The 16,132-nt window shown below is 36.5% G+C and overlaps 1 protein-coding gene across 1 annotated transcript in view; it reads left to right on the forward strand.

The window, feature by feature from the left end:
• Positions 1-5,394: 5,394 nt before the first annotated feature.
• LOC104084234 (autophagy protein 5-like) overlaps positions 5,395-16,132 on the forward strand; it is a gene marked incomplete at its 5' end in the record, with an annotated part of 26,419 nt that continues 15,681 nt past the window's right edge. Inside the window, one exon of the mRNA XM_009587984.1 lies at positions 5,395-5,512. Within this exon, the coding sequence (XP_009586279.1) occupies positions 5,395-5,512 (118 nt within the window). The remainder of the gene's footprint in view (positions 5,513-16,132) is intronic.

Below are 16,132 nucleotides of genomic sequence, written 5' to 3' on the forward strand. Positions count from 1 at the left end.
ACTTATAAAATTGATTTAATCTATTTGAATTACACTGGCCATTGCAAAAGCAAATGGTTGGTTTTTAGTTTTGCTTTTGTTTACGAAAGAGCATGATTGGAGATAGGAAGCTTAGAACAGCAGCACTGAATGGTGGGGGAAGAATTAGAGGTCTACGTACACACAGATTTGCTTATAAAGCATTTTATTATCTGCTGTGGTCACCAGGTTATGCAGCCTGCCGGCACCCCAACAATGCAGAATAATGAACGTGAGTTGAACCAGATCTACTCTTAGATTCTTTACTGTATAGTCACCTGTTTGTTTTCTAGATAATGATAGTCAATGTTTGCCCTGCTATTCAAATATTCTTCTCCCTCCTATATCACTGATGCTGTTTGTTGCATAGACTGCCTTGCTGGCTTGTTTTGGCCATCTAATATTAGCTGTTTACATATGTAAAAGCTTTCTCTGATGTGGTATTTTTTATTCATTGGTGATTTTTTCCAGAAGCCAGTCAAATGTTTTTATTGGCCTATTCTGCAGGTATCAGGGTATATGAAACGATCTTAAGAGCCAAGTAACCCCTCTTAATATGTGACTAGTTTCTGAATGAAAGTCAAAATATGCAGCAGTTGAAGCCATTGTAGATAACATTATTAAATCATAAAACTTGGGACAAGAGGAAGGGCAAGTTCAGGAAGGCCACCTTAGGCTAGGTCCTCAGAACTTGCTTTTTCTACGCACCCAGAAATAGTTCTTTCTCATTCTGACACAAGTTCTTTTTTACCTGAGTTTATTGGTGATTTTCTGTCTTTCCTGCCACTTCCATTTAATCTTTCAGTCTGATAACCTGCCTGTCTAGTTTCCAGTGAGTGGAGTCTTTTCTTTTTTTTTTTTTTTTTAAAACAAACAAACAAACCAACCCAAAACAGAAACATTGCTTGTGCCTTTTCCACAATGAAGTACTGGGTGGTTCTGGTCTAATATTAGGCAAGAAGAAGCCAAAGATACACACCCAGAAATACCAGCAGAAAAACTGTGTTTCGGCACCAGTGAAAGAGCAGTATTTCAGATGGGACTGTGCAGTATCTTGCTTTCGGACAGACATGGTATTGTGATGGTTCTGTGACTACAGCAACTCGTCATCTTTTCAATTATCACTTTTTCATTGTGCATTGAGATTTTTAATTGAAAACATTTCTACAAAGCAGAAAACATCTTAGAAAGTACATGGAAAATGTACTTTTGAGTAAATATTTAATAAAATTTATATAATTAATTTTATTTTCAGGGAGTAGTTAATTTTCCTGTACTTTCCTTTTTATATAAAATAACTTAAATCATTATGCAAACTCTTATTATTACTTTTAAAGCTTCTTGGTTGAGTTTAAATCAGTTTAAACAAAATGATAAATTTAAATTATGGGAGGTTTTTTTAGTGTAAAGTGGTTCATTACAAAACAGCACAGACTATGGACTTGACAAGTTACTGAAAATATGATGGAGTATGTAGGGAAGTCTCAAGTTTTACGGTTTTTAGGCTGCTAGCTTATGCACATGTGGGAATTGTAAGGAATTCTTTTTTTACTTTGTGGGTTCAATATGTATGGTAACTTTTGTTTGTTTGAATACTGTTAGAGTAGCAACAGAGTGTTTAGGCAGAAAATCCAAATCCCTTCCTCTAGATGGAAATACTGGTAACTCTGATTTTTCCCAATTAAAACCCAGCAGTTCATGAGTTATGTTTTTCATTTTAAGATGCATCCTGTATAAAATATCTGACTAATTAAATTGTGGATTTTATGCAGTGTTTGATGTTCTGTTGATTCTGAAAAGGACCAGGCAAGCTGACTACTCTTTTTTTGGCAGGATGATAGGGAAGAAAGAGTTGTTATAATTGCTAGCATAATATGTAACTATATAGCTTGTCTCTGATCCTGTGAGGCTTTATGCTGCCTTAAAGGGCCTCTTAAAACTTTCCCTCACCTATAACTCTTCTTAATGACAGTATACCTGAATAATAGGTAATTTTAATCTATTTTTTCTCACTGTAGTATAATTTTGTTTTCACTGTTACTGTTTAAACTTTCTTTAAAAAGAGTAAACTCTTCATTTGTTCTGCAAAGCACAAGATTTGTGGTGCTACATAGTAGTATAGAAGAATGAGAAATTTCAGTGGCAATGAATAAGTCCAACTTTCTAGAAAATATATTAACTTTGAACTGAATATTTGCTTTCATAAAAATTTGATGATTTGATACTAAATGGTGGACATGATCAGTGTAAAATGCACTGCAAATTTTGGGCCAGGTGATTGTCTTCATATGCTCATATACTTGAAGGCATTTCCTTTATAGATCTGTCATCAGCAATTACTGATTGACTCTCACCTGTTGTATCCTGCAAATGCATCCAGTGTCTTTTGAACAGCTCACAGCTATGTTGGGGCTAAACTGTAAAATAAAATAATTTTAAAAGCGCTATATTCTGTTGAAGCTATGATAATCTTAGCAGGAAAAAATGATGGGTGCTGTACAAATACATGCTTTAGGCCTGATGTAGATTATTTAAAATCATGATCAGTTAACAGCTATGCAGTGATGTCTTTGGGTTAGATTACAGATAGTACTGTTTTGCATGATTGATTAAGCAAATATTGTACAAAACACAACATTATGTAAGCGGTTACTCATGTTGGCTATTCCTTCATGTGTTGTTGTAGTGAATACTAGAGTAGAAAGCTGTAGTCAAGTTGGGCTTATGTTACTAGCTACCACACTTCAAAAGGGGTGATGGTAAGATTTTTCTAAAATGATTTATGCTCCTGAATGACTAAGATACTTTGAAAAGTTATCCTATAGACATTCTAGATTGTAGGATGGGACTTTTCTTTTCACTCTTTTAATGCATAAAGCATCTGCTGCATAGGAGGGAAGAAGTGTAAGCATGTTGGGGTAATAGTCTGCCTGTAGGATTATATTTGTGAACTACAATCTTTGTATAAACAGCGTGCAGTTACTTTTGTCATTTTAACATTGATGGAGACCAGTGATTTTTATTTAAATTACCACATCTGTATTGCTCAACACTTAGAATATAAAATTGTATTAATTTTCTATAATGTTTCATGATAGCAGCTTTGCAGCAGTTGGCAACTATGTGAGAGATTTTAGAAAATACATCTTCGGCTTTTCTGTCTTGGCATTAAATTATGATAACTAGGAAAAAAATTGATTGTAATTTATTAATAAATAATGAGAAACTGCAGTGTGCACTTGGGAAATTCTTCTCTTAAAAGTCTATTGATGATAACCACCTTTGCCTGCATCCTCCTTCTGGTGTTTATTTCCACTTCTGCTACTTCAGATGGTAAGCACTTGGGAGCTGTGATTAGACTTCTGTGAATAATTGGGTTTTTTTTTTAAATAAACTTGATAGAAAATTGTTTTGGCTATAACAATGTTTAAGGGGTTTTGTCTTTTTTGGTTTTTGTTTTGTTTTAATGTTTTGGAGGTACACTTCTTCAATGTAATGTTCCAGAGTTCACTTCTCAAGTGGATCTGTCTGAGGTGGATCATGCTGGCTGTGTGCCTCCCATCATTTTTCAAATGTTCAGACGTTTCATTAGCGCTGTTTGTATCCACATTCTGCTACCCTGAGGACATAGAGAATTGACTACAGCAGCTAGTTAGCTGCTCCTGATCAGTCTTCATAAGAAAAACTGGAAAAAGACTGTTTTTCCATTTTTAGAGACTGTTGGCAAGAAATAACAAGTAGCTGTGTGTCAACAGTTCTGCACTGTACTGCCCTGGAATTACTCGGAGGTAGTGTAACGCTCCTACGAAAAGACTTCTTGCTCTGCAGTTTCAGAGACATGACAATTAAGTTGTCATGGTTAATCTACTGCTTGTGGCTTTTCATGTAGGTAGGCGACAGAGACCACATTGTAACGTCCTTTCAAAATTAATTTTTAACTTTCACATTTTTTTACTATACTTGGTTTTTTGTTTTTTCTTCTTCCAAAAACCTCCACCGGGAGATAAAATACTTGATGTTGAGTTGTGTTGTTTTGTTTCTATTTTTTAATTACCATAGTAGGACAGGAACTACTTTCTGAGCAGTAGGAAACTAGATTTGGAAGGGGCAGTGGCTTGTATTGCTTTTTCCAGTTAAGATAGTATGTGATGAAAGTGTAATTTACTGGAGCCCGGTCACCCGTAATGCAGGCCACATCAGCTGCTTTCTGGAGTTAGCTGCTAGCAGAAATTTGTCAGCAACAATTTAGAGCTTGATTAAAATTTTGGGGTTGGTTGAATATGAGGTTTTTAACTTCTGTTTTCTGGCTCAGATGCCCAGTTTGGGGAGAAAGGTCAGGCTGTCAGGAAAAAAAAAAACTTTTTCTGTCCTTTCGATATCAGATGCTTGCTGACCCTGGGATTGCTTATACAGAAACTCAAAGAAGGGGGGATTACCTTAACATAACCACAGTTCTTAAATAAGTGCGTCTGTAGGTTCCATAAGCTATTTTTCTTCTTCTGCAGCATTGGGAGTTTTATTGCCTGTGTTGTGGACAGTGACTACCAGTAGTTACTCCCAGTCGATTTGCTTTTTTTGTCTCCAAAAGGAATTATAATGATGTGCAAGATCTAACAGGACCCATAGTTGAAATCATTCTGAATTCCTGTGCATATCTGCAGCAGAAGTGGGGCATATATGTTCTTTACATCTGAATAATTCCTTAAGTAGGCAGAAGACTCCAGGTGGTCTGTCAAAGCGCAATACTTTTTTCTTTTTTTTTTTTTTTTCTTTTTTTAATTGTACTCTGTTTCTTGCGGCTGAAATAGTTTGAATTTTTCAACATAAAATCTACTGGAAAAAATTCACCTGGCTTGAGCTAGTACCTGTTTGCCATTGAAAGTGCTTAATGTGTTTCTAAAAGGAGGAAGATAGACTATTGCAGAAGATACCGGATATTTGTTACAGTATTGCTTTGAGTTGGCAAAATGTATAGGCGTTTGTTGAGCTCCTAAGTTTGTGTTCACTGCTTGTTTTACTTAAATTAAGAATATATTGAAATGTTATCTTCAAGCAGATCCTATTCCCATAACAGAAGTGGGGTTTTTTAATTAAAAAAAAAAAAATTAACACTTTTGTATCTGTGACTCTTTATAAATTATCTTCACAGTTTTCTGGAGCGTCAATTTACTTTGAATTGCTAACAAACAAAAACTCCCCTGCATTTCATGATACGAATGGAATGCGGGGGGGGGGGGGGGAAGAAATGGAAATACCAGATGTTTCTTCTGCTGCAGCCTCTTGTTCTGTCCTATCTTCTGCCTGTCTCAAATAGTAATACTACATATTTACACGGTCCTTAAATTGTTGTTTTTGCCAATTTTGTTATTAAAACAGGCAACAACAGAGCGACCTTTTATACAGAAGCTATTTCGACCAATTGCTTCAGGAGGACAGTTGCATACTTTGGGAGATCTGCTAAAAGATGTGTGTCCTAGTGCTATCGCCCCTGAAGGTACTGTAGAAATAACTTTTGTCCAATAAGATAATTTTTTCTGTTGATTTATTGTTTGGGATTTTTTTAATATGGGGATTTTGGAGGTAGAACTATGTCTCAGTACCAGAGTTTCAGATTTCACTCCTTCCTGGCCCTTTAGTATGCCCGTTATACATCACCTGCAGTGTTTGAAGAGGGTAAGATTGAGCCCTTAGGCACTCCTGAAAAATTCATGTCTGGAAGTTTTATTTTAAAATTCGTGTACTCCTTTGCCATCATGCTGTTCTTAATAAAAACATTCACATGTTATTTTCTGCGTTTTAAAAAAATACTCTTAAAGCAACATCAACAGAAGTTTTATTTTAAGTTACCTTTAATTTTATATTGCATAAACTTTTCATTGTAAAACTCCAAAACTGATAGAAATGGAAGATGTTTTCAGAATACTTTTTTCTCTGTTGAAGCCCAACTTTTAAAAATGTACCAGAAAAGGAGGAGATTGTTATAAGTATGTATTAGTTTATATATGGTTACTAAGTAGCATTGTGTGACAAGATATCAATTAGTTCATGTAGTGTTATATAATTTCATACAATAGCATTTGTTGATCAGCACTTATTCAGAAAAATAAGCATTTCTGGATGTTATTTTAGCCTCAAAGATTACAACTATTAGAACTGTGATATACTTTTTAGATGGGATAAATGTAAAAGTTACAAATTAAGATCAAAATTACTTAATGTGAAATGTTTTTCATCTTGTTCTTGCTGTTGTCTTACCAGTACCTGTAGATGGGTAACTTTTTTTTTCAGTCGCAATTTGTTTTGGGAAATGTCTAATATTCTAGAGAAGATCTTGGCACAGAATTTATTGGTGTAATATCAGTACCTTTTTGACAGTAAAGCACTAAATTTGAAATCAGTGTAAAAATCTGTAAGACGTTGTTGTACACAGAAGTTGTATAATTCAAAATTGTTGTCATGGATTTCTTTGTGTGGTGATCTTAGAAAAGATCGACTGAAATCTCAAAAGTATTTTTTTACCCCTGTTTAATACTTGCTAACACATGGGAATGATTTCCAAAAATAACAAAATGTAAGAAAAATATGGAATGTTGCTAGCCATGTGTCCATTTTTCCTAAAGCTACTATAAATTTCAGAGCATAATTTTAGGAAATGCTTTCAACTAACTGTCCAAAAGATAAAGCAAGACACAAATAGATACTTGAATGTTAGCACAAGCAAGTTTAACCATCTTTAAGTACTTAAGTGTGAGGATCCTACAGACACTAGTGAAAAGGTACAAAGAGAATTTAGAAAAACAAGAGTAAGAAGGATGATGCATTTTGACTTGGAAGGCAGTCCAGAGCACAAATTAAATGAAAGAAACTCAAAAAGCATTTATGCAAAAGTTATTCCAGGATATAATGGATGATAATTTTTATGTGAATTTGCTAAAGCTGCAGATGGGGAATGTGCTAGTTACTGCCTTTATTAAAAGCGTGAATGTAATGTAATTTTATCTGAGTACTAGTGACTTGATACTTCCCATTAGTAGGCCTTCTTTTCAGGTGTCGACAAATGCGCCAACCTTTAATAGCAGAATAGAAATGTGGTGTGCTAATTGCTTGCTTCATTTTTGTTACAGGCTAAAAAAAAAAAACAACCTATACTGTTTACTCAATGGGGGCAAAAAATGGTGATTACTTGGAAGTAAAGAAACTAAAATAGGTACTATCCTTACCCTTAGGAGAAGCGATTTGAAATTTGGCGGAAGGGTTTCCTTGTATTGAAATACACTTGTCCGTTCCTGTATAAATCTGCTTAAATTTGGCCTAGTTTTGATCCTTAAGATTCTATTGAGCAACTTGCAAACTTAGAGTTTAATAAATTTGATCCCTCACATGGGTGTGAGCTATCTAGGATTCAGCAGAATTTCTCCTGTAATGCAGCTTTGTATTGTTGTGTTGTTCAATTGTTCCTCTTATATTCTGAGTATTCTCCTCCTCTTCTGGTAGGTAACAGAAGGAAAGCTGTCTGAGCTAAATGCAGAAAATAATGTGAACTCTTGAGGAGGTGTAGGTGTAGACTGATACATAGAACCAGTGGAGGGGGAGGCGGATAAGTAATTTGGAAGAAAATGACAGATCTGGGAGTCATTAAATGTGATGGGGAGAGTGACTATAAGCAATGTGGCAGGATGAAAGAGATTGGGGCAAAAGCCAAAAACTGGCATAATAACTGGGAACACCTGGACAGAGTAAGTGGGATAGGAGATGATAAAAGGATGAGGGAGAAAAAGAAGCATATTGTATGTGGATCATACACTGAGATTGTGCAAGGCATCTGTGAAAGAATGGGAGTGGAAGTCCTACTGGTGAAGTGATTTGGATGGTCTGGAGACCCATTTGGAGAAACAAATTGAGTCAAAAATTGAAAAGAAGGGCAGTTTGCACTGGCGGAATGAGAAGATGCAGGTGGATAAGTGGTTAGGTGGAGTTGGAGATAGTCAGATAAGGGGCTGGGGAAAACTTGTTCAGGGTTTGCTGTACAAGTAGGCTGCACAAGTAGGCTGCACCCCAGACAGGAATACAAAGTAGAAAATTAAGCATGACAACATGGAAAGAAAAAAAGACCTAGGAGATACATCAGGAAAGAAGCAGAACTAGGACAAAATGGAGGGATGATAGAGAAAGGATCAGACTTATGGAAAATGACCTGGAAAGATGGATGCCCATGACAGCAGTGATTCTTACTGCTGAGCAACATGCACGGGTAAGGTCAGTGCACTTAGGAGGTGTGAAGGGCAGCACTGGTTTAGGCTTGACTGCTTCAGTTTGTCATACTCTGTTCACTGATGATTCAACTTAGCCAATAAGTGAACTTTGATTATTCTCTTGCTTGGCTTAATCCACTCATCTTACTCACTATTCAAATGTAGTGTGCACCATATTAAGTATTCATGCTCTAATACAGCTTTGAGCTATTAAAAAAACCCCCACTAACTCACCAGACTGCATAGTGCCACTTTTGAGTTTTGCCTATAGAAATGTTAGCAGCCATAATGAGGACATACTTCTCCCTTTTCCAGCAAGTGGACTATATTCCTGAGACTACAGAACGTTAGCACATCTGTGCTGCTGAAGTCTCCGTGAAACACACTCAGTCAACTCATTTTCTGTCTGATACTAGTTCACCAAGAGTTTAACAAGCTTCCTCTGTCAATAGATGCTCCATCAGTTCAAAATGCAGAGGAGATTGTAGATCTGTTTCTAGCCATTTTATGGGCATATGAGAATTTAATTTGCAAGCATTTTTTGGAAGCCTGGGAAACTATGCATAAATGTTTTTCTTATAAAGAAGTTGTATCCATTTGAAGTTGAATACTTGAAATTTAGGAGGTGTCAGAGTTGTAGACTGCCTGTACAATCTTGATTTCCATACACATGCACACTGATCATTATATAGCTTATAATCACTCTCCACCTCTCATCTCCCTTTGTTTTCTGTGAGACTTTTGTCTTCCTGCACAATCTGGGCATGCTTCAGTGTCAGGGCTGTGTAGTGAAAAATCATTGTCCTGATTGTTGAAATGATGGATGGGGAATGAATGTACTTCAGGAAGTATTATAATTTAGGCAGCTGGTTACTGCCTTTGGGAATTGAATTCAGTTCTTTCTCCCCTAGGGAGTTTATTCATATGTGATGCTAGGCAAGCTGAATGTTACAAAACCACCCATTTTAGAGAGGAGCACGAGAAAAATCCAGTGATCAATGTGAGTGTTCTGCTGAACAGCTTGCTTGCTTGTACTTGGAATCAGTGAGAGCTCTGGGGTTTTGAGTGTGCAAACACCAGGCACTCTCTGAAGTCAAGTTCTAGGCCTCTCATTACTCTTCTTCTCTCCCACCCTCCAAAAAATGGATACTTCTGGCCATAATGTCTCTTTGACTTCAGTATGTGATCTATAAAATGATGATAATACAGTCTCTTTCCACAGGAAAATCTTGATGAAACAGTTTCTGAAGTAAAAATAGCTTGTGGTCAAAACTGTTTGAATTTCATGACATTAAAAATTGTCCTCTTTGGACCTTTTTTGGTGTCTTCTAATTTTTGTTCTTGTAAACTTATATGTTTTGTCTTAATCTACAATTTATATTTATTCTGGTCAAGGCATTAAAATAACGTTGTAACAAAACAGAATACATTATCTAAGGTATATTAGAAAATTACGGCAAACTCTTTTCCACCTCTGGATTTTCAGACTTTATTCAGTGTTATCAAAGTTTAGATCTACTTAATTTTTCTGAACAAAGGAAAAAAAGTAGTATCTTATCACATATATGCTTAAGGACATAATAGATATTGGTGAAGCAAGCTGTTTTCAACCTTTTTCACTCTTGTTTTCAAAAAGTAATTTAGATATTTTTCCAAGACACTTTTTTAAGCCCCCTCTTTAGTGAATTAATGCATTGGTGACATTAGCTGCATCTTTTTGTCGGTGCAGCACAATCAATATGAGCTTCTCTTTCGTTCTGTTTTTCTCCATCTGAACTTTTTTTTTCCTTTTTCCTCTATGGTTTTCTCCTTTCCAATGACTTTTCATTCAACTGGAAGCTTCATGGTAATTGTGGTGATTGCTTGTCTATGCTGACATCCGTAACTGAGCTTTGTGCCGTGGGAACACAGAGAATATATGATTTTCAGACTCGGCGTTTGCAGTCATATATGTGAGCTGTTCCTGCTGCCAGATACTTAGGGACCACCACAAGAAGAGGGAGGGAAGGGTTTCAAGAACCACCCACAGTGTCTATATGCCTTTGCTTTAGGAAACATGGATATAATTAAGTCTCTCTTTTAACCGTGCTGAGAAAAAATATTTCAATGAAAAAATGTATTTATATATATATGTGGATTGAATATATATGTTGATTACCAACTGTTGAAAACACGATGTAAAGAACATTGTCAGAAGTAGAACAGGTTGAATAGTGACATTAAAACACTGATACTGAAAATTGTCTTTGTAAAATATTGTGCCAATGTTACTTTGGACTGTTACAGACTGTGGGTAACTGTTTAGATACTGCGTTTTATTTAAATTAGCTTATGAAACTATTCATTCAAGGCTTTTATTGTTTGTTGAAATGCTCTAAAAAATAAAAACTTGAGCAGTTATTATCCCAACCCATACTTCCCTGTCTCTCCTCAAACTGGTCCTTTATTCAATTAGGTATATATTATCCTGCCTACTGAATGCTGTACAGCGCTAACCTTTCTGGATTGCTACAGAGTTTCATCTTCTTAAACTGTTCATCAGAGGAAAAACTGATGAATAAAAGTTAAAGGCTTTTTGTCATGGACATTGTTAGACCAAAGGAAAGACTGATTTCTACTTAGAGTCTATCCTTTAACTCTTCAGACTGCAAGGAGCGTTAGCTTGATCTTTTTTTGTCCTTAGTCACCGCAGTGGAGTTGTTGCAGAGAGTATAGCAGTTTGGAACCCATTTGTCAAAACGCGTATCAAACAATTTATAAATTACTAGTAGTGATCAGAAAGTGTGAAGAAAAGCAGTACTTCAAATTAGAACAAGCACTAAGAAGCCAGTGTAGTTCTTAAAACTTCTGGCAATTACATTTAATTATTTTGACTGTAAAGGATACCCTGTTCCTCTAGAAGAACAAGGAGAATGGCTACCTTTACTAGTAGCAAACATCTTTAAGAATAATACAATGTTGAGAGAACCTTCAGAGAAGATGCTCTTTTCTCACCTTACAGTACTCCTACTGCAGTACTGTACAGTACTTTCTTCTGGAAGACGAAGTTAGAACTGATCTAATATAACCTTTTCTAATTTTCTGTCTAAATGAGTATTTAGACAGCAAATGTGTTAAATGAGATATTTTCTCATTAGCTGAGTCGTTTTTCTTTTTCCTTGGTGCCTATTTAGCTGCTTCACAGGCAGTGGTTGTGGTTATGTGGCAACAGAAATAGTAAGACCAAGTCATCACAGAAAGTGCATCAACTTGCACTTAATATTGATGCATTTAATTTGTTTCAATTTTTTTTTCTTTGTTCTGATCCTCCTTGTGTTGAGTGAAGCAGTGAAGTCCTACTTGTCATGTTTAATAAATATTAAAATTAATATTTTCAAACACAAACTAATCAAGTAATCACTTCCTCTGTATTGCAGCCTACTGTAATCTCTCTTTAAGGCGTGTTATTATTTGTTTTTTAGTTATTGCAATAATAAATTGAGACTTATCAGTTACCCAGCAGTTCATAAATGAAAGAAAGACAGCTCAGTCTGAAATTTTACTATGGGTAAACCTATGCTGTGTATTAGTACATTTTTTATTTGCTGTATTTCCATAATGATTGTTTCCTTAAATCTGTCTAAAGGCTGCATACAATTGAAATCTAGCTTGGGAGTTCTGTGGTATAGATAATGCTTAGCTTGCTATTCATGACTATTCTTAACCTCCTAGAGTTATTGGGAATCCCTACTTAAAGAAGTGCAATTTCACTTCAGTTTTCAGTCTTTTAAAGTAAAACTTTGCAAGTTCTGCCATTTAAGCATATTAAACTGTGTTTAGTTCTCAGTTGTGATCATAACCTGGGGGGGAAAAAAGGGGGGGAGGGGGAGGGAAGGAGGAGGCGGGGATGTGCTTGGTTTTGGTTTTACATCTGTTTCTCCCTAGTTCTTTATACTTAAAACCAAGGCAAGCTGGTTTTGGGTATTCAGGTTTTGGGCAATATTTAATTATTTCTGATCTTGATCCCAGCATCATGGAAGAGTGGCACTTGTTTTTCAGTTCTTTTTTCAACTTGTGTTGGCCAATCTTACTTTCTTTCATGTCGGTGGCTCTACAGCTGTTTCCTTTCTTTTTCCTGCATCGCGTTCCTTCGATACCTCTATTCTAGTCATGCATAACTCTTGCTGTCCTTTGTTACTCTTTTAATATCTGCTTTTGCATCCTTTAAAATTGGCTCTTCTACTTGTTTGACTAAGCTCACCATAATTTGTATAACTATTTTTGTAGTTTTTCAAACCTTAGCTGATTTCCTAATAGAAATAGATCAAGATCTTCAGGGAAGTAGTTAGCCATTGTCACTTCTGCTTTAGTTCTTTCTTCTTGCTTTCCATCCTTTTGTCCTGTCATGTTCCATTGTTTATACTTCTACTTCGGTTTCCTTGAGTTTTCCAACAATTTTTTTGTACCATTGGATATGAAAATCTAAAATATTTAGATACCTAGGGACTGTGTCTCTCTATCAACATTCTTCTATTTCCCAGTTTAGATCTCTTGGTTTTCAGAGATTGTCTGAGGACAGAGATGTCCTCCAAGAAGACTAACGTCCTGGTTACTCAGGGAAGTCCAGAATAAAATTGTCCAGTGTCCCCCTTGTCGTTCACCATTTTACACTCCTGAAATTGTACAAAGATCCAGCCAACAGCCCAAAGTTCTCATTTTACTTAACATAGCCTGTGCATAATGTAGTTTTGAATCTAAGCTCATGACAGATGTCTTTTTTATTTTAATATGAAACACCCATTCATGAGGACTCCAGGGTTAGAATCTGATTATTCATGCTACAGCTTGTAAACTCGTTGTCTGATCTTTTTTCCTATGCTTGCGGATGCACAGACAAAAGTGGATCCTTCAACTGGACAGTTCTTGTGTGGTGAAGTGGAATTGTCAGTAGTAGTTCCAGTTCCAGAAAATTAGGCGGCCTTTTAAATAACTTGAGAATTATTACTATTTGTGAGAAGATCTAGTGTATTCTGGAGGAACAGGCTAAGTTGAAGCTTGATATTGTCTGTGGTCTCTTAGACTGCATAGTTATAGTTTGTATGCAGGTAAGGAAGAGAAGATGTTAAGAACATGTTGTTGCCTGCAAATATAGGATAAGGTCACATAGCTGATATGGTAGAACACATTACTTACGGGTATTCTTCCCAAAACTGCTGAATAACAAAATTAATTATCTGTCCCTGAAGGAGATAGCACCATGGCTATTTTTCCCTACTGTCTAATAACACCTGTCTTACTGAGATGATGTAGATTAGGCTACCTGCTTACAGCAACAATGTTGTTTATGACAGATAAATAAAATTGTTATCTATCTGTTGCTGCTAGAGAGATCATGCTGCATTTCCCCATGGTTTTATGCACCTGATGATAGGTGTTCCTGTTGCCAATTAAGGGACCTTTCCAGAAGTAGTGATATCAGTTCTGAACTTCAGAGTTTGTAAAATTAAAAAAAAAAAAGTGAATAATTCACAGCAATTAAAAAAAAAAAAGAATTTGTTTTGTAGACATTTATGAGGTTCCTGTAAAAGAACATCCTAATATTGTAAACAGTTCATTTAGAAATGGTGACTCATCTTACTAGGAGAAGGGGATGAACACAGTGTGATCTTACATAACTACAGAGCAACAACTGCAAGAGGAAACAGTGTTGAGTTCAACAGAATGCTTTGAAGAGGCAAAGGGTTAAAATGATAGAAAACAGAGTTGTTCTGGGGGAGGGAAAGACTTCTTTCCTCTTCCACACCAGAAATTTAAGACATTGTGCATAATGCAAAGATAGAAATTGTATAATGCAGAAGGAAGCAGTTTTCTTCTACTGCTATCATGTCTAAACAATTCTGGATACAATTTTAATTTGCCAGTGTTGTTGAAGTCTTCATAAAACTTGTTTTGATTTTTGTCTCATGCTTCCTTGAAGACTCAAATGGTAAACATTTGGACATAATGACGCAAACAGTAGGCTATCAATCAATCCCAGTTTTCACAGCATTGTTGTTCATTCAGAAAAGCTGTGTGAACTGACCTCTTTCTACAGCAGTGTCATTAGTTCTTTCAGAAATAAAACAAGGATCAAAAAGACTTCCAGGATTTTTCTCTTAAGACTTGCTGTACTGAATGATTTTGTAAAATTAGGGATCAACTGTTTTCAATTAACTCTCAGCTTTTTTTAATGTATATTGTATGAGAGACTACATATTAATTGTTTTTGTTCTCCCTCAGTTTTCTAAGCTTTGACTTCCAGTAAATTAGTCAAACAGAAAATTGAATTTAGATTAGATTTGCTATGTAGGCTCCTAATTTTGATGCAAGTGACAAATAGTGCAATAGAAGGAGGTAAATGTATGCAGTGTGAGTATCTTTGGGTTGACATGGAATATAACTGGGCTTGCTCTGTCTGAGGTCAGAATTAGCTGGACTTGGGCTTACCGTGGGAGCTGCACAGCAAGGAGAGGAGCAGCACAGCACCATTGCAGTCCTTGCTGCTCTGGTGGTGAGCAAACGTAAGAAGCTTTTGCTCCCTGTGTCTAGCTAGTATGTCTGACTGTTTGTGCTCTCTGCAGGCTGGTCTCTGCTTTTCAGTGCTGCGGAGGTACAGTGTTGAAATACTTTTCCAGGCCACCTAAATTTAGAAATATAACTAGCCCTGGTCAGTGTTAGGCAGTTTATTAGCCACACTTTCATCCCACATAGATATGACAGTATTGTGAAGGGTTAGAGGTCTTGTAGCGTGCAGGCATACTAAAAGATGATTAAAAGCTCACCAGTGATACGAATTCTAGTCCACTGTCTCCTCTACTGTGAGAGTCATCTTGCAGGTCAGAACTGAATTTCAGACCACTACTTAAGCTATTCCACGCTCCTTATGTCCTTGACTCAATGGTACTCTCCATGTTAGAGGAGGTCATCGTGTACATCTCCTTTCTGGTGTGAGTCATTATTTGTGCCTGTTATCTTTTCCTAACCAGGCCATCTGCTTGGATTATCCTTCTGCATCTGCCTTTCATCTGTCTGACTTCTGACTTTTTGATTTTTTTTTTTTTTTACACCCACACATGCTACCTGCCCTAGTTGCCTTTTTTTTTTTTTTAAAAGTTGAAGTGGAAAGATTATTTTTTTTCTGTGGTAAAATTGCATGCCTTTTGATTTAGTAGTTCTTTTTGATCAAAAGGGGTGGAAGTCCAGAGGTTGGCTTGAGATTATAGAATTAATAGTCATGACTATGGAATTAATTAATATAGAATTAATTTGTCATGACTACACAGAAAGGCGCAAATAATCTGAGAGTTAATAGTGTGGCAGCTGTGCTGTTTATATGGCTTCTTGTTAGCAATCTTCATTTCTAAACAAGCTCTTTGCATAATCAGAGAGGGCTTCTGTGTATGCAGAATGTTCTGGCTTGCTTGCTCTCAAAAGAAAAGAAAAAACATGGTGGGGATTTGGAACTGGTTGTGATCTTTCTGCATAGAATTTCTCAGGAAACAGCAAGCATAACTTGGTTTGAAGTATTGCTTCAACTTTACCTCAATCGAATATGCAAGCATTATCCATTTGGTAGCTTGTGAGCCCTATGCCCCTTTCCTAGTGGCAAACTGGATGAAATTTAGCAAGTCCAAATGCCAAAACTCTGCACCTAGGACAGAGTAACACCAGGCACAAGTATAGGTTAGGAGAGTAGTGGCTGGAGAGCAGCCCTGCAGAGAGGGATCTGGGGGTGCTGGCTGACAGCAGGCTCAATAGGAGCCGGCAGTGTGCCCTGGCAGCCAGGAGGGCAAACAGCATCATGGGTGCATACAACACAGCATAACCAGCCGGTCAAAAGAGGC

The sequence above is a fragment of the Fulmarus glacialis genome, unplaced genomic scaffold, assembly GCF_000690835.1.
Source record: "Fulmarus glacialis isolate BGI_N327 unplaced genomic scaffold, ASM69083v1 scaffold24461, whole genome shotgun sequence".
NCBI lineage: Eukaryota > Metazoa > Chordata > Aves > Procellariiformes > Procellariidae > Fulmarus > Fulmarus glacialis.